The 26,708-nt window shown below is 42.6% G+C and overlaps 1 protein-coding gene across 3 annotated transcripts in view; it reads right to left on the bottom strand.

Annotated features, from left to right (window-relative positions):
• Positions 1 to 26,708, bottom strand: part of LOC137625859 (sodium-coupled monocarboxylate transporter 1-like) — a 36,721-nt gene that overhangs the window by 7,764 nt on the left and 2,249 nt on the right. For 2 of the 3 annotated variants that reach the window (XM_068356778.1, XM_068356776.1), the window contains exons 2-6: positions 26,426 to 26,540; positions 18,652 to 18,780; positions 12,387 to 12,520; positions 4,428 to 4,616; positions 2,579 to 2,733 (exon numbers count right to left, since the gene is read on the bottom strand). In XM_068356778.1, the coding sequence (XP_068212879.1) occupies positions 2,579 to 2,733; positions 4,428 to 4,616; positions 12,387 to 12,520; positions 18,652 to 18,780; positions 26,426 to 26,507 (689 nt within the window). In that variant the 5' untranslated portion in view covers positions 26,508 to 26,540. The remainder of the gene's footprint in view (positions 1 to 2,578; positions 2,734 to 4,427; positions 4,617 to 12,386; positions 12,521 to 18,651; positions 18,781 to 26,425; positions 26,541 to 26,708) is intronic. The other variant, XM_068356777.1, reaches the window with a different exon arrangement.

Here is a 26,708-nt window from a genome sequence, read left to right on the forward strand (position 1 = left end):
CAACCTAGTCATCACCAACACCCTTTTTCAGCTCAAAAACAAGCACAAAACTTTGTGGATGCACTCAAGGTCAAAACACTGGCACTTGATTGACTATATCATAATCAAAAAGTGAGACCAGCAAGATGCTGTCCAGACCCTTGCAATGAGAGGTACCGAGTGCCACACAGATCACAATCTAATACGTGCTAAGCTCAAGCTAACCATCCGTCCTCTTCTTTCTCGCAAACCTCCCTCAAAGAAATTAAACATTCCTGCTCTGAAAGACACCTCTACTCGGAACAACTACTGTCACGAGATAGCAAGAAAGCTGGCTGAGATCCCTAACATTGATCCAAACAACATCGACAATGAGCTTGACTCTGAGTGGACAAAACTGAAAACTATAATTCAGGAAAATGCAGAAGAAACCCTTGGCTTCTCCACACGATGTCATCAAGATTGGTTTGATAACAACGCTGATGGTATACATGACCTAATCACAGCAAAAAATAAAGCGCACGATGCATGGCTCTCACAACCTACTTCTGTAGCTCTCAAAGAAAACTTCCAACAGCTAAGATCAGAAGTGCAGAAAATACTCAGAGACATGGAAAATAACTGGTGGAATGACCGTGCAAAAGAAACTCAATCATACGTAAATGCAAATGATCAACATGGTTTCTACAACTCTATTAAAATTTTATATGGCCCAACAAAAAGTAGTATAACTCCTGTTCGCTCTCTAGAAGGAAACCTCTTAAAAAACAAACATGAGATAATAGATCGCTGGGCACAACATTTCAGCTTGATCCTTAACCAATGAAATCCTGTAGAGCCTAATATCTTCAACAACATCCCTGATGTTACTCACTCAGAAATCCTAGGTACCAACCCCACTTTCCCAGAAACTATACAAGCCATCAGGGCCATGAAAAACAACAAAAGCCCCGGCCCTGATGGTCTACCAGCTGAACTATTCAAGGAGGGGGGCTACTTACTCCATCGACATCTCCACAACCTTATTCTCTCTATTTGGAACATGGAAGAAGTCCCCCATGAGTGGCTTGTCTCAGAAATTGTCACCATCTACAAACGTAAAGGGGACCGTTCCCTCTGTCACAATAGCAGAGGCATCACCTTGCTCGGCGTTGCAAGTAAAATCCTGGCAAGAATAATGCTTGCAAGACTTTGCAAACACATTTCAGAAAATGTACTACCAGAGACGCTATGTGGCTTTCGTAAAGAACGCAGTACTTGTGACATGATATTCGTGGCCCGACAACTACAAGAGAAATGCCATGAGCAAAACCGTGATCTTCACATAGCCTTTATCGATCTAACAAAGGCCTTCGACACGGTGAACAGAGACCTTTTATGGACTGCTCTCTCTAAATTTGGAGTACCTCCGAAATTTCTTAACATTCTAAGAAACTTACACAATGATATGCAAGCCTGTGTAAGTATGGGTGGTAGTAAATCACAACTTTTCAGTGTAGAAACTGGAGTAAAACAAGGATGTGTCCTGGCTCCAGTGATATTCAACATCTACCTCACTGCAGTCACCCTCCTGAGCCACCAACAAGTCAACGAAGAAGATCAATTGAAAGAGCAGTTTCGACTAGACGGAAACTTATTCAACTTTAGGTGCCTCCAATCTGTGACAAAAACAACAATGACGCACCTAATGGAACTCCAATATGCAGATGATTGCGCTCAGGTGGCTCACTCACCAGATGCCCTCCAACGCAGCCTTACCATTGTCTCATCAATTTACCGAGCCATGGGGCTCAAAGTTAACATCAACAAAACTGAAATCCTATCCCAGCAAATAATTATAGATCACCCAGTATTTCATCTGAATGGGGAAGCCATCAAACAAGCTGAGAGCTTCATCTATCTTGGAAGCATCTTCACTAAAAAACACAATATTGATGAGGAAATAGTTGCCCGGATAAATCATGCCTCCGCATCTTTCGGCCGACTCAGGTCCAGAGTCTTCCTAAATCACCACCTAAACACAGAAACAAAAGTAGCTGTGTACAGAGCTGTCTGCATGTCCACATTGCTATATGGAGCAGAATCCTGGACGGCTTACCGTCGTCATGTAAAACAACTTGAGGCAATCCATATCTTCAGTGTATATCAGGGCTCACATGGCAAGACAAAGTACCTCATTCTGAAATTCTCCACCGTTCAAACCTGCTGAGTATAGAATCTACATTGGCAGAAAAACAACTCAGGTGGATCGGCCACGTCATCCGTATGCCAGAACATCGCCTTCCTCGCCAGGCACTCTACAGTCAGCTCCCTGAAGCTCGGCATAATCCAGGGGGTCAGAAAAGAAGTACAAGGACAACATCAAAGCTACGCTCAAGAAGTGCAACATACAACCTGAGCAACTAGAAATAACGCTCTGACAGACCACTATGGCGCTCACTCTGTAACGCTGGAGTCAATCAACTTGAAGACACCCGGAACCAGGCAAGACAAGAGCGCAGGGAGAGAAGACAAAACCGTTGAGATCGGATACCCCCGGTCAACCCAGAACTGACTTGTTCAATACACTAAATTCGCAAATTTTAAAATAAGATCTTACTTGAAAAACTCGATGCGTCCATATTCCTCATCTATCTTCCAAGAATTACTTCCACCCCCAACTTGAGAACAGCCCTCGATGATCACTGCAATGATTCCAGCAAGCATTATGAAAGCTTGTACTGTGTCTGTATACACGACAGCCTTGGCACCTCCCTGCAAAGAGATGCATTTGTAAATATTACATTAATGGGTTTCCATTTATATTAATTAAAGAAGGAAGTATTGAGAGTGAAAGTTTTATATATATATATATATATATATATATATATATATATATATATATATATATACATATATATATACATATATATATATATATATATATATATATATATATATATATATATATATATATATATATGTATACATATATATATATATGTATATATATATACATACATATATATATATATATATATATATATATATATATATATATATATATATATATAAATATATACATACATACAAATATATATATACATACTGTATATATATATATATATATATATATATATATATATATATATATATATATATATATATATATATATATATATATATATATATATATATATTGCGTCAGCCTAGGTGTCAGGGAGATAAATGGGAAAAAAATTATTTTTCCATTTAGATTGGATGAAGACAAATGTAGTGATCGTAAAATTTATAAAATTCTTTAGCATTTTGTGGTAAAAATACAAATGAAAAAAAATAAAACATTTAGTTTAATTGAAGACTAAAGTATTGATAGTAAAACTTAAATATTTTTGTACATTTTTGGCAGAAAAAAAACATTTAGATTAAATAAAGACGTAAGTATTGATCGTAAAACTTACAATTTTGTTGTCCATTTTTTGTCAGAAAAACAAAATAAGCCTTTAGATTAATTGAAGACGAAAGTATTCAGAGTAAAATTTAGTTTTTTTTGTACATTTTATGGCAGAAAATAAAAGCCTTTAGATTAATTGAAGCCTAAAGTATTGATAGTAAAATCTCTCTCTCACTCACACACACACACACACACACACACACACACACACACACACACACACACACATATATATATATATATATATATATATATATATATATATATATATATATATATATATATATATATATATATATATATATATATATATATATATATAAACAGCTCTATATCTAGCACAATGAAAAAAGAAGAAAATTTGACCCATGTTATTACGTTCTCCATTTTCTGTCTTTTTAAGCCGTTTGTTACACTTTTGTACCCTTCTATTTAGGGAACTGTTTCTATTCCTATCCATCTGTGAAAAACTACTGGAATCATATCCTGTTTAACATTATTATTTGCAAATTCAATAAGTACCGCAAATAACGATTTAGAAATGACTTCAAATTTCAGTCCAGAACATAATATACTAGAGGGGCACTCAGTAGAGCGCAGACTTCCACCACGGCAGCTTACTTTCCGACCTTTTACTCGACATTGACCTTTGACCTTATCACGTATTAATAGGTGTGGATTTTCATACACTCAAATATGAACCAAGTTTGAAGTCTGTGACAAAGATGTCCAAACTTATGGCTGATTACGTGAATTGAAAATTTTTCTTGACCGTGATTTTGACCTTGACCTTCCAGCTTTTTACATAAAGTCAATCCCTGCAAGTTTCATTACTTTACAATTAAAATTGTGGCCAGATACCTGTTCACAAACTAAAACACACATAACCAAACACACTAACATGGGCTAAACCTTAACATCCTTTCAACTTTGTTGGCAGAGGTAATAAAGCATAAATCAAATAAGGAATAGTAAACAAATTGTTTAGGATCATAAGAACTCCAGAATATCTCACCAGCGATGCATAGAGCGTGCACACGATGCCCAGAACGACAACAGAGACCTCTGCCGGGATGGGCGTGACCGAGGAGAGAGCCAGGGACGGGGCGTAGAGAGCTATGCCCAGGAACGTGAAGAAGTTGATGAGCTGGAGGAATATGGCGAGTTTCCTCACGATGTTGGACTTCCAACGCAGCCCTAAGAACTTTCAGGAGGTAGAAAGGTCAAATGGTATTTAAAATGAGGCAGGGAGGTCAGAAGGCATTAATAATGAGGTAGAAATATCAAAATGCACAGGCAATGAGGTAGTAAGGTCGCAGGGCATCCGATTTCGAACGTACTACACTGAAATTAAATTTTCCAAAATAACTTTTACTGCCAAAAAGATGTAATGTACAATTTACTGTCTTGGCCATGTCTGGTGAGTAGACTATTTCCTCGGCCTTAATCCTGGTATTTTCTATATTGTGATATTACTACATTCTTCTGTCTCTAATTTGGTGAAATATTGCGGCATCAGTGACCATGAAAGTTGCGACGATAATGGAGATAAATTAAATATTCGTGAAGGCAATATGGTAAAGTTATATTATTATATACCAGATAAATCTATAATGAATGGGAATCTCTCGTTATAAACAAGACTACTATACAGTTTAAAAGTCGATGTGGTAACGTCCTTGATTGGTGATTGCCAGGCTGTGGTTCGAGTCCCACTCAACCCCGTTACTTTCTTTGGTCGCCGCAACCTCACCATCCTTGTGAGCTAAGGATGGGGGTTTGGGGAAGCCTATATGTCTATCTGCTGAGTCATCAGCGGTCATTGCCTAGACCTCCTTGATCCTAGCTTGGGTGGAGAGGGGGCCTGGGCGCAGATCATATGTATATGGTCATTCTCTAGGGCATTGTCCTGCTTGATAGGGCAATGTCACTGTCCCTTGCCTCAGCCATTCATGAGAGGCCTTTAAACCTTTATGAATGGCAGAGGCAATGGACAGTGACAAATGCCCTAGAGACTGACTATACATAAAACGGATTTTGAGAGAAGCGAAAAATCTATTTTTGGGTGAGATAGCCATGACGTCCTGATGGAAGGTTCCTTCAGTAGCTTCCTAGGGTATATTTGACTACAGTGGATATTCCCAGAGAATTAAACTAAAGGTTATCACAGAATTCTAACTTCTGGTGCGAGTACCCTAAAGGTTTCCCTCTAGGATATCGTATATCAACAGGGGACGCATGTATTTAACACGCCACATAGCTATCTGCACCCCATATAGAGTTAACGCTTCGATATGGAAAGGTGGCTGAGTAACTGAGGAGGCGTTCCAAAGTTACTCTCATCCGTGGCTACTTTTGGTACTCGAGACGTAAACAAATGGGCGCCATTGCTAAATGACGTCACGTCCGTCCTCATCCTGAGCTCAGCTTCTACCAATCTCCGCGATACAGTAGGTCAGGGAGGGGCCTGAAAGGCTGAACTAGAATAGACGGGAGGGTCCATCAGGACGTCATGGCTATCTCACCCAAAAATAGATTTTTCGCTTCGCTCAAAATCCGTTTTTTGGGCTCAAGCCATGACGTCCTGATGGAAGTGTACCAGAGAATTAATGTATCATGGATTTTTACCCCTTTAATCCAAGTGCCAAGGGCTTCGAACAGTATTATAGGACATATCCTTACCAGAGATTCTATGATGAACTGGCTTCCTGCCCCCCTGGCATGGAAGTCCTGGTGGACAATAGGAACATCTCGAAGCGATCATTGAAGAACTACTCACCCATTGGTGATATCATGCTGGACTCGGAGACAAGACAAAGGTTAATATTCGGGTAGGAATATTATCAAGCATAAGTAAGTATATAACATGATTACTACTCCCCTGGAGGAGAGATCATGTTGGTCTCGGAGACAAGACAAAGGTTAATATTCGAGTAGGAATATTATCAAGTCATAAGTGAGTATATAACATAATTACTTATATTATTCTTTTTGATCATCAATAAAGAGGTAAATGAAACTATAGCAATCGTATATTTCTTGATAAGGAATAGGAGCGAAAAGAGACGCATATGGAAATAAAATAGACATTTTATTTTTAGGATTGCAGATCATTATGGAAGTAATTACAATAATGATTAGACTTTATTTACAATAATAAAGAATAATGTACATAGAAAAGAAAGACGGTAATCTTGATTCTGAAAAGAAAGTTTGCTTTTTAGAAACACAAGTTCCCAGAGGAACGCCAGTCTTTTAAAATTCAAAGAAAACACTCCATGCCCTAGGGCATGTGGCACTCATGTAAAGTCTATGACATTTCACCTTGGTAAAGAACAGTCTATTAGAAACACTAAGTGTCCATTAAATCACTATGTATCACAATAGGGTCAACACAGGCACCCGTAGAGTTAGAGTCCCAAGTAACTCACTGTTCTATGCAGATTTAAGCAGCAGGTTTCATAACATTACCTGCAGCTACCACGAAATGCTTCACTTTGTGCACTTGTTTTGCGTAGTGCTTGAAGAAAACGCGCGATGATTTCCAGCCTGTAAAGCTCTTGAGGCTTTCGAAATCCATACTCTGGAAGAAGTTCAGAGAAGAGGCGACTTTTCTAGGATCATGACCTGCGGGTGTACTGTCAGGATCCGCTCTGCGAATGAAGTAGGTGATTTTCGCTCTTAGTTGTTTCAGTGACAGGTCGCTACCCGATGTTTCTCCTTTGAAGAGTTGTCCTCCACCGAAGTCTGAAGTTCTTCGAAGATAGACCTTAAGACTCTCCACTGGGCATAGAGAGACATCTTCCTTCAGGGGGCAGATTCTCCAAGGGCCCCATCTCTTGGTGGGTAGTTCATTCTTGGCGAGAAACGTTGGATCGGGGAAGAGGGTAAGATCTCCTGTCTCGGCAAACAGGATATGACCCTCTTCTCTTGATAATGCCACTATTTCACTGACTCGGGCTCCCGAGGCGAGAGCAAAAAAGAAGATAACTTTTTGAGTCAGGTCTTTCAGAGGGCACGAATCGTTGTCCAGGCTAGAAGCAAAATGGAGCACCTTGTCCAGGGACCAGGAGATAGGTTTTGGTGGAGGTGCTGGGCGTAGTCTAGCGCATGCCTTTGGCATTTTATTGAAGATATCACTGGACAGATCAATCTGAAAGGCGTATAGGAGTGGTCTAGTCAAGGCCGATTTACAAGTGGAAATCGTGTTGGCCGCTAAGCCTTGTCCATGAAGGTGAATGAAGAAGGACATGCAAAAATCAATGGTGATTTCCGCAGGATTTTTTGCCTTGACGAAGTAGACCCACTTTTTCCAGGAAGATTCGTACTGCCGTCTGGTAGACTCAGTCTTGTACTCCTCGAGGAAGGCTAAGCTTTTCTTCGAGATCCCAAACCTTTTCTTTGCGGCTAAGGAGAGAAAATCATGAGATGAAGGTCCCTGACTTTCAGTGATGAAGCGAAGACAGTCGACTTCTGTACATGTTGAGAGAGAACTGGGCCCGGTAGGGGGATCAGCGTGGGCTGCAGCTCCAGGACCAGGGGATACCAATTGCTCCGGGGCCATTTGGGAGCCACTAGGGCCGCTGTCCCTTTGAAGGTTCTCAGTTTGGATAGGACTTTCAGCAGAAGGTTGGGAGGAGGGAACAGGTATATCCTGGACCATCTGTTCCAATCCAGGGCCATGGCGTCCACTGCTTCTGCCTTGGGGTCCTCGTACGGGGCCACATATCGAGGAAGTTGATTGTTATCGCTCGTCGCGAAGAGATCGATCTGAAGTTCCGGGACTTGGTGAGAGATGAAGGAGAATGATCTTGCGTCTAGAGACCATTCCAACTCTATTGGGCTTGTACTCGATAGAGCGTCCGCCGTCACATTGCGGAATCCTTGTAGGTGAACTGCAGACAGGTGCCATTTCTTCCTCTCTGCCAAAAGAAAGATCGGAAGAAGCACCTGATTTATTTGGGGCGATCTTGAGCCCTGACGATTGAGACATCTGACTACCACCGAGTTGTCCAGAGTCAGATGGATGTGGATCGAGGGAGGCGGGGAGAGTTTCTTTAAGGTGAGAAGAACCGCCATGGCCTCCAAGATGTTAATGTGAAACGTCTTGAATAGGGGAGACCATGTTCCTTGAACCTGCTGTTGGTGGGAGTGACCTCCCCAACCCTCCAGTGAAGCGTCCGTGTGGATGTTGATCGATGGAGGCGGGTGTTGAAGAGGGATGGACCTTTTCAGGGCCTTTGCTTCTGACCACGGCTTTAAAAGTAAGCGAAGTCTGTTCGAAAGCCGTCTCTTGAGGTCTCTTCGAGCGATGGATGCGAATCGTCTCCAGACTCCCGCTGCATCCTTTAGCTGTGCGCAAAGCACTGGGTTTGTCACAGAGGCAAACTGTAGAGAGCCGAGAACTTGTTCCTGTTGTCGTCTTGAGATCCGTTTGGATTTTAGAAGCCTTCTGACAGACCCTGCTATTTCCTTCCTTTTCTTCTGTGGAATGGAAAGGCGGTGTGACTGAACGTCCCAATGGATTTCCAACCATTGGAACTTCTGAGCTGGAGAGAGGCGAGATTTTTCTGCGTTTATCTTGAAGCCCAGATGCTCTAGGAACTGGGTGACTTTGTTGCAGGCACTCAGACAATCTTAGGGCGATGTAGATCAGACTAGCCAATCGTCTAGGTAAGCCATCACTTGGACGCCCTGAAGACGTAACTGTTGGACGATTGCGTCTGCCAGCTTGGTGAAGATCCGTGGAGCCACGTTGAGCCCGAAGGGCATGGCCCTGAAGGCATAACTTTTCCTTTGGAGTCGAAATCCTAAGTAGGAGGAAGCGTAGTGATTCATTGGAATGTGCCAGTAGGCATCCACCAGGTCTATGGAGACCGTGTAGGCCCTGTGAGGCAGAAGGTTCCTTATTTGTTGCAGAGTCAGCATCTTGAATTTGTTGTTCGCAATGAACTTGTTGAGGGGGGACAAGTCTAGAATGACTCTGAGTTTGTCTGAGTCTTTCTTGGGAACACAAAATAGTCTCCCTTGGAACCTGGTTGACTTTACCCTCCTGATCACCTTCTTGTTCAAGAGTTCCAGGACATATTCTTCCAGGAGGGGGGTTGACTGTTGGAAGAATTGCTGGAAGGATGGGGGTGATTGAATCCAGCTCCAGCCCAGTCCTTTCTTGACGATGCTGTGTGCCCAGGGATCGAAGGTCCAACGATCCTGGAATTGGCGGAGTCTTCCTCCCACCGGAAGCACTTCATTGCTTCTGGTGTCCCGAGGGTTTGCCACCTCGGCCGCAAGCTCCCCTTCTTCCTCTGCCTCTGGAAGGACGGCGAGAAGAATCTCTGCCGGAGCCTCTGCCTGAGCCCCTACCTCTGGGACGAAAGGTAGTCGAGTGTTGCTCATAGGCAGGGGTGAAGACCGGTGACTGTGACACCACCGGCTGGGGGACCAGTAGAAAGGTCTGTTGTGGCTGCGTAGCCACTTGGGGAGTAGCGGAACCCGGAAACTGTCGTCTCGGCTGACATTGCTGGGGTCTGGGTTTCAAGGATTTCCTCTTAGGCTGAGGGCCATCGTCCTGAGAGGACTTCCTCTTTCGGGACATGCCCCACTTATGGAGAAGGTTCCTGTTCTCCGTAGCAGCTTTGTCCACTATCTCTTTCACCAAGGTAGACGGGAAGAGATGTTTGCCCCAGATATTGGAGGAAATCATTCTCCGGGGTTCATGTTTCACTGTTGCACTGGCGAATACGAATTCCCTACAGGCTCTACGAGCCCTAGCGAAACTGTATAGGTCCTTGGTCACGGTCGCCAGGTGCGACTTAGCAAGGACCATGTAAAAGTCCGGGACTCTGGTGTCCCCGGCCATGAGTTCTAGCTGTACCTGATGGGACAGCGAAGCGGCGAGTCTCTCCTTCGTATCCTGTTCCCTGCGAAGGAGATGATCGTTCAGCCATGGGAGGTCCTCGTTGAATTGACGACCGGCCACATCAGGTTCTAGTTTTCCTACTGTGAAGGTCGACTGGATGTCTTTCCAGTGCCTATCATCGGGAGGAAGAGTAATGGAGAATTGTCTGCACTCCTCCAGTGCAGGGCGAGGCTTCCCTTCCTCCACAGCCTTCATGACCGCTTGGAAGGCCTTTTCAATGAAGGGGAAGGTCGCAGTAGCTGGAGCAACGAAGGTTGGATGCTTCTTACTCAGCGCTGGCATCTTGGAGTTTGTGAAACCCCGGCTCTTCACTGCCTGAGCTAGCATAGCATGGGCCTTCGCGAGATCGAACACAATCACTTCCTTCGGTTTGGTCTCTTCTTTTGAGGCTGCTTCGGACCTGAGCCGGACGTAACAGTCCGGATAAGCCTCGAAATTCGGGAAGAACTCCACTTCTTCCAACAAAATAGAGCCAACCCTTTCACTAATGTAGATCTTGCCAGTAGTGATTGGCATATGCTCAGCGTATCTCCAAGGGTTAGCTTCCAAGCAGGTGGGGAGGTCCTTAACCGAAATCTTCTTCGGTTGTTTGAAGCCGACAAGAGTCGTCCGGAATTGTTCCTGGGTCTCGCACAGCTTCTTGTCCATGAGGGCTTCAAGCATTCTGAAGACCTCTTGAGTGGCCGATGGAAGAGGGTCCGGGGTGGCAGAAGTCGAAGGAACAGGTTCCTCGGACGGTGCAGGAGTTGCTGGGGGAGCAGGAGCGACCTCGTTCTCCGAGTCAGGGTATTCCACCTGATCTTCCTCATAGTCGAGCTCCTCGCCCAAGAGGTTCTTCTCCCTCTCTTCGGACACCTCCGACATACGTTCCACGTTGTCGGAATCAAGATGGCACTCACGCATGGACTATACCATGACGATGTCGGGTTCGACCACAATCTGGACGGTGGGAATTTGTTCTCGAGGGACCACCGAGTCCTTGGATGCTTTTGGAAAAAGCAAAACCCTCAAGTCTTCATTGGGAAGATACGGTCCAGTGACGTTCTTTTGGAAGCCACGCACCCATTTGTGTAGCTTCTCTCTAGCGATGTCCCTTACCTCCGTGGTAGGGGGATCATTGAACGCCTCGTCAAGAAGACTCTTGCAGACTGAACAGTTCTGCAGGTCCCAAAATTTAAGGTCGCCTTTCTTGGCGGCGCAGGGGGCGTGGGTCCGTAGAAGTCCGGGCACTTCACTCCACAGAAGTTGCTTTCACACTTCATATACTCCTCCTTTCCAGAAGAAGGCGAGGCTGAAGGCTGCGACATTACGGCGATGTAAGCAGATAAAAGAGTCACTTGGGAAAAATCCGACTTAGCGTAGAAGCTACAGGCGAAAGGATGAGGACGGACGTGACATCATTTAGCAATGGCGCCCGTTTGTTTACGTCTCGAGTACCAAAAGTAGCCATGGATGAGAGTAACTTTGGAACGCCTCCTCAGTTACTCAGCCACCTTTCCATATCGAAGCGTTAACTCTATATGGGGTGCAGATAGCTATGTGGCGTGTTAAATACATGCGTCCCCTGTTGATATACGATATCCTAGAGGGAAACCTTTAGGGTACTCACACCAGAAGTTAGAATTCTGTGATAACCTTTAGTTTAATTCTCTGGGAATATCCACTGTAGTTGAATATACCCTAGGAAGCTACTGAAGGAACCTTCCATCAGGATGGCATGGCTTGATCCCAAAAATATGATCAGCGACCAAACCTCCTCTTCACCCAGGCTAGGACTAAGGAGGGCCAGCCAATGGCTGCTGATGACTCAGCAGATAGACTTACAGGACCCCCAAAATCCTCATCTTTAGCTCATAAGGATGGTGAGGTTGCAGACACTACAAGAAACTATCGAAGTTGAGTGGGTCTCCAGGTAGGGACGTTTCCAATAGGCCACCACAAATCTAACAGCAATAATTGAATGATTTGAGGTTTTCTGGCATCCTGCCCTCTAAGGTCATTGACACTGAATGAAGATATTTATTGTAAATAAATGAGAAGATGACAATCCCATACCTCAAATAAGCTTACGAGATTCAGCGGGTAGATGACGGGAACTATCAAGACGCTCGCCATAATAGTTCCAATGATAGTGCCCAAGCAGTTCATCCATAATTGTGAGCCATAGTAGTACATTTCAGCGGGGTTACCTTAGAAAACAAATATAAACATTAAACGGGGTTTAATGTAAATAAAATAGTATATAAAATGTCTGGTAGAAAAAGTATTCACGAGTCAATATAATTTTTTCTTAAAACATATTTAAATGAATAGTAAAAATTGCAATTGTAAATACAGTATATGTTAAATACAGTATATATACTATGATGTATATATGTTATAAATTTTAAGATTGCAAACGTTTATTTCCTAATAAAAGAAAAAATATATATATAAAATCACCAGAATACAAGAAACATTTATATCTCGTTTGACATACATGCTGTTATCTGCGTTTGTGTTTTGATAAAAAAAAAATGGCATTTTTTTCTGGGTTTTATCCTTGATATTTCAAAAAGTTCTCCAATAATTTTTTCTCTTCAAAGTAGGATATTTTAAGCGGTTTAATTCAAAATCACCAGAATACAAGAAGCATTTAACATACATTGTTGTGTGACAAATTTTCTTTTTGGAAAAAAATATATTCCCCTTTTTTACTTTGTCTTTGATGTTCACAAACACGGCATTGTCTGCGTCTCTGTTTTGTTTAAAAATAAGTTTTTTTTTTATGTATGTATGTATCTTTGATCATAGAAAAATATCTTCGTTTTTTCTGGGAATGCTGATTACTCTTGTGTTTTTCCTTGCATTTGCTTCACATGTACTTATACAGATCCCTCCACTTAACATCCGACTTATAAACCTTCCGAGATACGAATATTCGACTTATAAACATTCTGAGATACGAACACTCGACTTATAAACATTCTGAGATACGAACACTCGACTTATAAACATTTTGAGATACGAACACTCGACTTATAATAAACATTTTGAGATATGAACACTCGACTTATAAACATTTCGAGATACGAACACTCGACTTATAAACATTCCGAGATACGAACACTCGACTTATAAAACATTCCGAGATATGAACACTCGACTTATAAACATTCTGAGATACGAACACTCGACTTATAAACATTCCGAGATACAAACACTCGACTTTATAAACATTCCGAGATACGAACACTCGACTTTATAAACATTCAGAGATACGAACACTCGCCTTATAAGCATTCCGAGATACGAACACTCGACTTATAAGCATTCCGAGATACGGACACTCGACTTATAAACATTCCGAGATACGGACACTCGACTTATAAACATTCCGAGATACGAACACTCGACTTATAAATATTCCTAGATACGAACACATCCAACTGAAAATAAGATTAAATAAAGGAATACTGTAATAAAAACAATATAATATCATTCAATACATTAAGCAAAATAACATTTATGGCCCCCTGTGGCCGCGGGGGCATAAAACAATTAGAATAGCGCCAACGTTATCCCTGCGTGTCGTAAGAGGCGACTAAAAGGGACAAGACGAGGGGGCTGGGAACCCCCTCTCCTGTATAAAAAATCCTGCGAGACAGCAACAAATAGATGGAGCTGGGGGGAGAGTGACTGCTCCCCGCACTCTAGTTTTGGGGTGTTTGAATGTGCGTGGATGTAGTACGATAGAGAGTAAAAGATGTGAGATTGGAAGTATGTTTAGAAGTAGAAGGATGGATGTATTGGCCTTGTGTGAGACAAAGATGAAAGGAAAGGGTGAAGTGATGTTTGGTGAAATGTCTGGTAGAGTGTCTGGGATTGAAAGGGGAAGAGCGAGAGAGGGTATGGCTTTATTGCTGAGTGAATGGATGACAGGTAAAGTAGTGGAATGGAAGGAGATATCATCTAGGTTAATGTGGGTAAGGGTTAGGTTGGGTAGGGAATGTTGGGCGTTTGTCAGTGCGTATGGGCCAGGTAGTGAGAAAAGTGAAGAAGAGCGGAATGAGTTCTGGAATGAATTAACTAGGTGTGTAGAAGGACTGGGTAGAAGGAATTATGTAGTTGTTATGGGTGACTTAAAAGCTAGAGTGGGCGCTGGAGAGGTAGAAGGTGTCATTGGGAAGTATGGCTTACCAGGTGAAAATGAGAGTGGTGAGAGACTGGTAGATATGTGTGTTGAACAAGAGATGGTAATAAGTGCTAGCTTTTTTAAAAAGAAAGATAAAAATAAGTATACATGGGTAAGAGTGGCAAATGGAAGAGTAGTAGAAAGGGCATTAATGGATTATGTGTTGATAACTAAAAGAATGTTTGGAAGATTGAAAGACGTGCACGTGTTTAGGGGTATGGCTAACGGTATGTCTGATCATTTTTTGGTGGAAGGAAATTTAGTTGTAGCAAAAGAGTGGGGGAATAGAATAGGTGGATGTAAAAGGGAGGTAGTGAGGGTTGAAGAGCTAATAAAACCGGGGGTAAAAAGTAAATATCAGGAAAGGTTGAAAATGGCATATGACGAGGTGAGAGTAAGAGAAACTGGTAATTTAGAGGAGGAGTGGAAGTTAGCAAAAGAAAATTTTGTTGGGATTGCAAGTGATGTATGTGGCAAGAAGGTTGTTGGAGGCAGCATGAGGAAGGGCAGAGAATGGTGGAATGAAGGAGTGAAGGTAAAAGTGGAAGAGAAAAAGAGGGCTTTTGAAGAATGGCCTCAGAGTAATAGTATAGAAAAGTATGAAAAATATAGAGAGAAAAAGGTGGAAGTAAAGCGCAAGGTACGTGAGGCAAAGAGGGCAGCTGACCTGATGTGGGGTCAGGGACTGGGTCAGTCATATGAAGAGAATAAGAAGAAGTTTTGGAAAGAAGTGAAGAGAGTAAGGAAGGCTGGCGCAAGAATTGAACAGACAGTGAAAGATGGAAATGGAAGGTTGTTAAAAGGAGAGGAGGCAAGGAAAAGGTGGGCGGAATATTTTGAAAGTTTGCTGAATGTTGAGGATAATAGGGAGGCAGATATAATTGCTGTTCCAGGTGTTGAGGTGCCAGTGATGGGAGATGAGAATGAGAGAGAGATTACAATAGAGGAAGTGAGGAGAGCACTAGATGAAACGAGAGTAGGAAAAGCATCTGGTATGGATGGTGTGAAAGCTGAGATGTTGAAGGAAGGGGGTGTGACTGTACTTGAATGGTTGGTGAGATTGTTTAATGTGTGTTTTGTGTTGTCAATGGTACCAGTAGATTGGGTCTGTGCATGTATTGTACCACTATATAAGGGTAAGGGAGATATGCATGAGTGTTGTAATTCAAGAGGTATTAGTTTGTTGAGTGTAGTTGGAAAAGTGTATGGTAGAGTACTGATTAATAGGATTAAGGATAAAACAGAGAATGCAATCTTGGAAGTACAGGGTGGTTTTAGAAGAGGTAGGGGTTGTATGAATCAGATTTTTACAGTTAGGCAGATATGCGAGAAATATTTAGCAAAAGGTAAGGAGGTGTATGTTGCGTTTATGGATCTGGAGAAAGCATATGATAGAGTTGATAGGGAAGCAATGTGGAATGTGATGAGGTTATATGGAGTTGGTGGAAGGTTGTTGCAAGCAGTGAAAAGTTTCTACAAAGGTAGCAAAGCATGTGTTAGAATAGGAAATGAAGTGAGCGATTGGTTTCCGGTGAGAGTGGGGCTGAGACAGGGATGTGTGATGTCGCCGTGGTTGTTTAACTTGTATGTTGATGGAGTGGTGAGAGAGGTGAATGCTCGAGTGCTTGGACGAGGATTAAAACTGGTAGGCGAGAATGATCATGAATGGGAGGTAAATCAGTTGTTGTTTGCGGATGATACAGTACTGGTAGCAGACACAGAAGAGAAGCTTGACCGACTAGTGACAGAATTTGGAAGGGTGTGTGAAAGAAGGAAGTTGAGAGTTAATGTGGGTAAGAGTAAGGTTATGAGATGTACGAGAAGGGAAGGTGGTGCAAGGTTGAATGTCATGTTGAATGGAGAGTTACTTGAGGAGGTGGATCAGTTTAAGTACTTGGGGTCTGTTGTTGCAGCAAATGGTGGAGTGGAAGCAGATGTACGTCAGAGAGTCAATGAAGGTTGCAAAGTGTTGGGGGCAGTTAAGGGAGTAGTAAAAAATAGAGGGTTGGGCATGAATATAAAGAGAGTTCTATATGAGAAAGTGATTGTACCAACTGTGATGTATGGATCGGAGTTGTGGGGAATGAAAGTGATGGAGAGACAGAAATTAAATGTGTTTGAGATGAAGTGTCTGAGGAGTATGGCTGGTGTATCTCGAGTAGATAGGGTTAGGAACGAAGTGGTGAGGGTGAGAACGGGTGTAAGAAATGAGTTAGCGGCTAGAGTGGATATGAATGTGTTGAGGTGGTTTGGCCATGTTGAGAGAATGGAAAATGGCTGTCTGCTAAAGAAGGTGATGAATGCAAGAGTTGATGGGAGAAGTACAAGAGGAAGGCCAAGGTTTGGGTGGATGGATGGTGTGAAGAAAGCTCTGGGTGATAGGAGGATAGATGTGAGAGAGGCAAGAGAGCGTGCTAGAAATAGGAATGAATGGCGAGCGATTGTGACGCAGTTCCGGTAGGCCCTGCTGCTTCCTCCGGTGCCTTAGATGACCGCGGAGGTAGCAGCAGTAGGAGACTTAGCAGTATGAAGCTTCATCTGTGGTGGAAATGTGGGAGGTTGGGCTGTGGCACCCTAGCAGTACCAGCTGAATTCAGCTGAGTCCCTGGTTAGGCTGGAGGAACGTAGAGAGTAGAGGTCCCCTTTTTTGTTTTGTTTCTTGTTGATGTCGGCTACCCCCCAAAATTGGGGGAAGGGCCTTTGGTATATGTATGTATGTAATAGCCTGATATCTATCTCATAAAAAAACCGACTATTTGTTGAATTTTGTAACTGGAAATCATATGCTTTGGGTTCAGGTTAGGCCTACCCTAGTAAAAAAAAAAATCAACTTACAAACAATTTGACTTACTAAAAGCTTCTTGGAACCAATTGATTTTGTAAGTTGAGGAACTTCTTTAACATACAGAAATGGGAGCCAGCTTTAGTATCTGTAAATCTGAGCTTGTTGAACCAAATAATTTCTGTGTTCTTCAACATGGCAGAGTTCACTATAGTCCATTTCTTTTAGCGATGCAGATTTACACCGACTCGCAGCGGTGCCCTTTTAGCTCGGAAAAGTTTCCTGATCGCTGATTGGTTGGACGAGATAATTCTAACCAATCAGCGATCAGGAAACTTTTCCGAGCTAAAATGGCACCGCTGCGAGTCTGTGCAAATCTGCCTCGATAAAAGAAATGGACTATAGTACATTCTCGCTCTGCAAGTTTGTATCTACACCGATCCCTACACTTAGAAACTTGCATTAGTTTAAATAACGCAATGAAAATTATGTTATTACCCGCAAATATCTATCTCTTTGTACATTAAGTATTAGAAAAAAAATACCCGCTTCTCTTGCATTAATTTATATGTATTAATATAGTTATTGCTAATATTCTTAACGGCTATCATTATTAGTTCAAAAAACTTTACACTGGGTTCCACAAGGCATTAGAAGAATTGGAACACCCAGGCCTAGATGGCTGAGGACTATGAAGCGTGAAGTAGGAGATCATGAAATGAGAAGTATTGATTTAAAAGCTCAAGAAAGAGACGACTGGGGAAATCTAACCGAGGCCCTTTGCGTGGGTGGAGATGACGATGATGATGACATTAAGTATTAAAAAAATTACCCATTTATCGCATTTCAATTTTTTGTTTATCTATTTATAAAGTTATTGCTAACATTATTAACGACTATCATTATTAGTTCACCTATTTTTAACTCTGCTCCAATAGACGCTAGAAAAGTTGGAAGACCCAGACCTATATGGCTGAGGACGATGAAGCGTGAAGTAGGAGATGATGAATGGAGAAGAACTGATTTAAAAGCTCAGTATAGACGTGACTGGCAAAATCTAACTGAGGCCATTTATGTCAATAGGCGTGGGAGTAGATGATGACGATGATGATGATGATGATGACGATGATGATGATGATGATTAACGACCTTACCTAGGATGGATACGGCTAAGACCATTCCAGCAAAGACCTTACGTAGGATGGATACGGCTGAGACCATTCCAGCAAAGACCTTACTTTGGATGGATACGGCTGAGACCATTCCAGCAAAGACCTTACCTAGGATGGATACGGCTGAGACCATTCCAGCAAAGACCTTACTTTGGATGGATACGGCTGAGACCATTCCAGCAAAGACCTTACCTAGGATGGATACGGCTGAGACCATTCCAGCAAAGAGGGAAATGGCCACAGGGATAGGAGACATCTTCCCGCCTCCCATCAGGAAGTCTTTGCTGTCCAACCCTCGGCTCTTCCACCACTGGTACAGACCTGAAATTATCCATAATCTAATAAACCAGGAAAGATTCAGGGTCATTAAACAAAAATGATATTTATCCTCGCTAGGAAAAAACACGCTAATAGAAGAAAAATTACAGTGGTAACGTGTTCACCTGGAATTAGCATGGCAGCTGACGTTTGGGGTGAGCATGTATTCTGATGAAACTGGAACTGAAACCAGACACCTTGAAGACGAACCTGGAAGATTTATCGGCAATCAGACAAAACCTGGAAGAATTATGGGCAAACAGACGAACCTGGAAGAATTATCGGCAATCAGACGAACCTGGAAGAATTATCGGAAATCAGACGAACCTGGAAGAATTATCGGCAATCAGACGAACCTGGAAGAATTATCGGCAATCAGACGAACCTGGAAGAATTATCGGCAATCAGACGAACCTGGAAGAATTATCGGCAATCAGACAAACCTGGAAGAATTATCGGCAATCAGACGAACCTGGAAGAATTATCGGCAATCAGACGAACCTGGAAGAATTATCGGCAATCAGACGAACCTGGAAGAATTATCGGAAATCAGACGAACCTGGAAGAATTATCGGCAATCAGACGAACCTGGAAGAATTATCGGCAATCAGACGAACCTGGAAGAATTATCGGAAATCAGACGAACCTGGAAGAATTATCGGCAATCAGAGGAACCTGGAAGAATTATCGGCAATCAGACGCACCTGGAAGAATTATCGTCAATCAGACGAACATGGAAGAATTATCGGCAATCAGAGGAACCTGGAAGAATTATCGGCAATCAGACGCACCTGGAAGAATTATCGTCAATCAGACGAACCTGGAAGAATTATCGGCAATCAGAGGAACCTGGAAGAATTATCGGCAATCAGACGCACCTGGAAGAATTATCGTCAATCAGACGAACCTGGAAGAATTATCGGCAATCAGAGGAACCTGGAAGAATTATCGGCAATCAGACGAACCTGTAAGAATTATCGGCAATCAGAGGAACCTGGAAGAATTATCGTCAATCAGACAAACCTGGAAGAATTATCGTCAATCAGACGAACCTGGAAGAATTATCGGCAATCAGAGGAACCTGGAAGAATTATCGGCAATCAGACAAACCTGGAAGAATTATCGTCAATCAGACAAACCTGGAAGAATTATCGACAATCAGAGGAACCTGGAAGAATTATCGGCAATCAGACAAGCCTGGAAGAATTATCGTCAATCAGACGAACCTGGAAGAATTATCGACAATCAGACGAACCTGGAAGAATTATCGGCAATCAGAGGAGCCTGGAAGAATTATCGGCAATCAGACACATCTGGAAGAATTATCGTCAATCAGACGAACCTGGAAGAATTATCGTCAATCAGACAAACCTGGAAGAATTATCGGCAATCAGACACATCTGGAAGAATTATCGTCAATCAGACGAACCTGGAAGAATTATCGTCAATCAGACAAACCTGGAAGAATTATCGGCAATCAGACAAACCTGTAAGAATTATCGGCAATCAGACGAACCTGGAAGAATTATCGTCAATCAGACAAACCTGGAAGAATTATCGTCAATCAGACGAACCTGGAAGAATTATCGGCAATCAGACAAACCTGAAAGAATTATCGTCAATCAGACAAACCTGGAAGAATTATCGTCAATCAGACGAACCTGGAAGAATTATCGTCAATCAGACGAACCTGAAAGAATTATCGGCAATCAGACAAACCTGGAAGAATTATCGTCAATCAGACAAACCTGGAAGAATTATCGGCAATCAGACGAACCTGGAAGAATTATCGGCAATCAGACAAACGTGTAAGAATTATCGTCAATCAGACGAACCTGGAAGAATTATCGTCAATCAGACAAACCTGGAAGAATTATCAGCAATCAGAGGAACCTGGAAGAATTATCGGCAATCAGACGCACCTGGAAGAATTATCGTCAATCAGACGAACCTGTAAGAATTATCGGAAATCAGACGAACCTGAAAGAATTATCGGCAATCAGACAAACCTGTAAGAATTATCGTCAATCAGACAAACCTGGAAGAATTATCGTCAAACAGACGAACCTGTAAGAATTATCGGCAATCAGAGGAACCTGGAAGAATTATCGTCAATCAGACAAACCTGGAAGAATTATCGTCAATCAGACGAACCTGGAAGAATTATCGGCAATCAGAGGAACCTGGAAGAATTATCGGCAATCAGACAAACCTGGAAGAATTATCGTCAATCAGACGAACCTGGAAGAATTATCGGCAATCAGACAAACCTGAAAGAATTATCGTCAATCAGACAAACCTGGAAGAATTATCGGAAATCAGACGATCCTGGAAGAATTATCGGCAATCAGACGAACCTGGAAGAATTATCGGCAATCAGACGAACCTGGAAGAATTATCGTCAATCAGACAAACCTGGTAGAATTATCGTCAATCAGACAAACCTGGAAGAATTATCGGCAATCAGACAAACCTGAAAGAATTATCGTCAATCAGACAAACCTGGAAGAATTATCGGCAATCAGACGAACCTGGAAGAATTATCGTCAATCAGACGAACCTGGAAGAATTATTGTCAATCAGACAAACCTGGAAGAATTATCGTCAATCAGACGAACCTGAAAGAATTATCGGCAATTAGACAAACCTGGAAGAATTATCAGCAATCAGACAAACCTGGAAGAATTATCGTCAATCAGACAAACCTGGAAGAATTATCGTCAATCAGACAAACCTGGAAGAATTATCGGCAATCAGACGAACCTGGAAGAATTATCGTCAATCATACGAACCTGTAAGAATTATCGGCAATCCAAGGAACCTGGAAGAATTATCGTCAATCAGACGAACCTGAAAGAGTTATCGTCAATCATACGAACCTGTAAGAATTATCGGCAATCCAAGGAACCTGGAAGAATTATCGTCAATCAGACGAACCTGGAAGAATTATCGTCAATCAGACGAACCTGAAAGAATTATCGGCAATTAGACAAACCTGGAAGAATTATCAGCAATCAGACAAACCTGGAAGAATTATCGTCAATCAGACAAACCTGGAAGAATTATCGTCAATCAGACAAACCTGGAAGAATTATTGTCAATCAGACGAACCTGGAAGAATTATCGTCAATCAGACAAACCTGGAAGAATTATCGGCAATCCGAGGAACCTGGAAGAATTATCGTCAATCAGACAAACCTGGAAGAATTATCGTCAATCAGACGAACCTGTAAGAATTATTGGCAAACAGAGGAACCTGGAAGAATTATCGGCAATCCGAGGAACCTGGAAGAATTATCGGCAATCAGACAAACCTGGAAGAATTATCGTCAATCAGACGAACCTGTAAGAATTATCGGCAATCAGAGGAACCTGGAAGAATTATCGGCAATCAGACAAACCTGGAAGAATTATCGTCAATCAGACAAACCTGTAAGAATTATCGGCAATCAGAGGAACCTGGAAGAATTATCGGCAATCAGACAAACCTGGAAGAATTATCGTCAATCAGACGAACCTGTAATAGCCCAGCGGCATAGTAAGAAATATGAAACCAATTGTTCAAATTGTTCTAAAAGCACCAAAATTGGCACACATGTGGATTAATACATTCTGAACAATTTTGGATATGGAGGCATTCAAGATTCTCCCCGTAGCACATTTGGCGGCCATTTTTCAAAATGGCCGCTATTTACCGTTAGCGTCATTGAATATGTACCATAATTTGTCTTTTTGTGGATGCTAAAGGTGATAAGTGTGCTAGAGGTGATAAGTATTGTACAATTACACATACTTCTGTGCTTACCAAATAATTTGGCTACCATTTCACAAGAAAATGAATTTTACTTTGCAGCGGCAGCGTTGGTGGCAGTGACGGCGGCTGCAGTAATAGTATAGTGTTGATAGTCATGGTGCTTGTAGTAGTAACTTGTGGTAACATGGTGGTGTTTTGTGTCTTTGCAGGTGAGGCAGCAGCAGCACCACCTGACATCAGAGACGCGTTGTTCCAGACTGCAGCCATGGCAAAGAAGTTCCAACTGGTCGATACTTTTGAGCAACGTACTCCCACAACACCTCCTGAGACAAACTGGAAGCTGTGTTTTGTATGTCAAGAGGAGACAACAGAGTCACTTGTCTGCCCAGTACTGTCTAAACGCCGAGACCCTGGGAGTGGATACACGACAATGGCTGCAAACTTGGTCAAATTTGATGAACTCGGAGAACTGCCAAGAACTGTTCAGTTACAGAGACTAGATGAAGGACAAGGTGTTGAGGCGACAATGGTTGCCCACCAGGCCAAGTGGCATAAAACATGTATGCTCAAATACAATAACACAATGCTACGAAGAGCAGAGAAGAGACGCATCGCAAGCAGCTCAGCATTTGATAGTACTGACAATGTCCAGGCCAAGCGCGCCAGAACACACTCTTCAGAAGCCACTACCAGCGGCACCTCCTGCTTTTTCTGTGGAAAGTCTGGCACAGAGACCCTACATGAAGTAACAACCTTCCAGGTGGACACACGCGTACGGAAGTGTGCAGCGCAAGTTGGGGACAATGAACTCATAGCCAGGCTCAGCATGGGTGATATGGTGGCTCTGGAGGCCAAGTACCATTCCAAGTGTTTGTTGGCTCTTTACTATCGTGCAAAGACCACTGTAAAAGCCGAGCAGAAAACTGACCATGAAGGTGTAATGTCAAGAATCGTACTGGCTGAACTGGTCCTGTATATCGAGGAAACCCACCTAGAAGAGGGCACCACCCCAGTCTTCAGACTCGCAGAACTTGTAAAGCTATACACAACAAGAATGGAACAGCTCGGGGTTGTTTTGTGCCAGAAAGTTAATAGCACAAGGCTGAAAGAGCGCCTGTTAGCCCAGATACCAGGCCTGAGATCCCACAGCAAAGGCCGAGATGTTTTACTAGCGTTTGATGAAGACATTGGTGAAGCGCTAGGCAAAGCCTGCGAGCAAGACTGTGACACTGAGGCAGTTCACCTTGCGCGTGCTGCACAGATAGTTCGTCGATATATGTTTGAAGACACTTACCAATTCCGTGGATCATTCCCGGGCGGCTGTCAGGAGGACTCTGTGTCAAACGTACTAGTTGCAATGGTAAATATGGTGCTGGATGGCCCCACCATCAAGAATCAAAGCCATTCCTCTTCAACACAAGCAGCTCTTTCCATTGCGCAGCTTCTCAAGTTCAACAGTGTCAAGCAAAGTCGGAAGCAGGGAGCAACCAAGACACAGGAGCCTCCAGCTGTCAGACACAGTACGTCTCAAGAAACTCCTCTTCCAACCTATGTTGGGCTGATGCTGTATGCTGAAACACGCAAGAGAGGACTTGTGGACAAGCTCTTCTCTCTGGGCCTAAGCATCTCATATGACAGAGTCCTACGTCTTGACCTTGTGTGGGACAGCTACAGAGCAGATTCCCTGAAGGCATCAACCAGAGAACAGCGTGGAAAGGGAGTACGTCGGCGTGTTGTCGACTCAGCAGTCATACCAGGAAATTGGCAAAGTTTCCTGCGAGTTGATAGCAACAAAGTGGAGCTCTTCAGCTACCTCTCCACCATGCTTGCAGAGTCCTTTCAAGAAGAAGGCAAGGAACTGGTCGTCACTGATGGGGAGCAGGTGATCTGTGTTCCACAGCAAGAGGATGTCAACTCACTCGCACCATGCAACCAAGAAGAGGCAGACACCCGCATGATGCTACATGTAGCACATGCTGCACAACATGATCACCACCAGATACAGGTTCGAACAGTAGACAGTGACGTCGTGGTCCTAGCAGTGATGGTAGTCCAGAAACTACCAGCTGGAGACGAACTCTGGGTAGCCTTTGGGACAGGCAAGAACTACCGCTACATTGCAGCCCATGAAATAGCTTCCTCCCTTGGTCCAGAGAAGGCATGTGCTCTTCCAATGTTTCATGCCATCACAGGGTGTGATACTGTGTCAGCCTTCGTCGGACATGGGAAGAAATCTGCCTGGGCAACATGGAACACGCTGCCAGAACTCACTGATGCCCTGCTGAGTCTGGCAAATGCACCCACAAGCATCCAAGAGGATACAATGCATGTCATCGAGAGGTTTGTCATACTCCTGTATGACCGCACAAGCAAATGCAAGGACGTCAACAAGGCGAGAAAGCAGCTCTTTGCAAAGACGAACTCTGTTCAGAACATCCCGCCAACCTACGCTGCTCTGGAGCAGCATGTGAAGAGATCTGCCCTTCAGGGTGGTCATGTCTGGGGCCAGGCATTGGTACCAACGCCCGTGCTCCCTCCACCAACAGACTGGGGCTGGCATCGGAGTGATGATGGGCTCTACACACCACTCTGGACCACACTCCCTGAGGCATCCAAGGCCTGCTATGAGCTGGTGTCTTGCGGATGCAAGAAAGGCTGCAAAAACCGCTGCAAGTGCAAGAACGCTTCACTGCAATGCACTGGTCTATGTTTCTGTGAAGGCGAATGCCAGTAGATTGGGACAGAAAACTTGCTAACCAACATTATGATCTGTAGACATTCATAATTCTGGTGACCAGATTTGAAAAGTTCGGAATCATAATTAACATAGTGTGGCAAAATCTACGTTATTGTATTACATGTATGTACTGCAGGATTACACAAGTACTGTGCCTAGAGACTGGGCTTTTGGTCGACTATATAACTACAATCTGACCATACTGTAAACTTCCCGTACTCTGTGTATTATTTTGACTAGCAATTTTGCCAGCAATTTGAAATAAAAAAGCAACTTGAGCAATTAAAGTGTGTTCCTGAAATCAGGTACTGGTTATTAGAGGTATTATGTCACTGAGTATTGAAATCTTCATCAAATGTCCACTTTTTCCACAAAATGGCGGCCAGTTTGGGGGCCATTTTTGAGAAGATTCATCTAAATATCTGTTAAACATTTATTGATGTTAATTCAGATGTAAAAAAAGGGAATTTTGGCCCATCTAGCACCAAACTAACGACACATAATGAAGTCTATGTAATGACGCTAATGTTAAATGGCGGCCATTTTGAACAATGGCCGCCATATCTTCCTAAGGGCTAATCTTGAATGTCTCCATATCCAAAAATGTTTAGAATATATTAATCTACATGTGTGCCAATTTTGGTGCTTTTAGACCAATTTGAACAATTGGTCTGCTATGCCGCTGTACTATAAGAATTATCGGCAATCAGAGGAACCTGGAAGAATTATTGGCAATCAGACAAACCTGAAAGAATTATCGTCAATCAGACAAACCTGGAAGAATTATCGGCAATCAGACAAACCTGGAAGAATTATCGTCAATCAGACGAACCTGGAAGAATTATCGTCAATCAGACGAACCTGGAAGAATTATCGGCAATCAGACAAACCTGAAAGAATTATCGGCAATCAGACAAACCTGGAAGAATTATCGGCAAACAGACAAACCTGGAAGAATTATCGGTAATTAGATAAACCTGAAATTTCCCGTTACTCTGACAAATCTGGAAGACAATTTATTCTCATGAGACTACTTCGGATTATCAAGTTTAAACGTAACAGAAGGCTTATATAAGGAAAACTAAGTTTTCAGAGAGAGAGAGAGAGAGAGAGAGAGAGAGAGAGAGAGAGAGAGATAACATTGCTAGTACTCTTACCAATGCTGAGTGATAATATCAGCGAGCCACAGAAGACGACGTAGTCCACTGCGGCGAAATTGGCTTTTTCTGAGGCTGACATATTTGTGCGATATCGACTTCCAGGTAGAAAGACCTATAAATAACGAGGAAATTATAAACATTAATCGAAAACAGCAACAATAATAATAATAATAATAATAATAATAATAATAATAATAATAATAATAATAATAATAATAATAATGAGGACAATAAGGATTGCAGCAAAGGTTTTTTTTTTATGTTGAACAGGCTGATATAA

The sequence above is a fragment of the Palaemon carinicauda genome, chromosome 33 (genome assembly GCF_036898095.1).
Source record: "Palaemon carinicauda isolate YSFRI2023 chromosome 33, ASM3689809v2, whole genome shotgun sequence".
Lineage (NCBI taxonomy): Eukaryota > Metazoa > Arthropoda > Malacostraca > Decapoda > Palaemonidae > Palaemon > Palaemon carinicauda.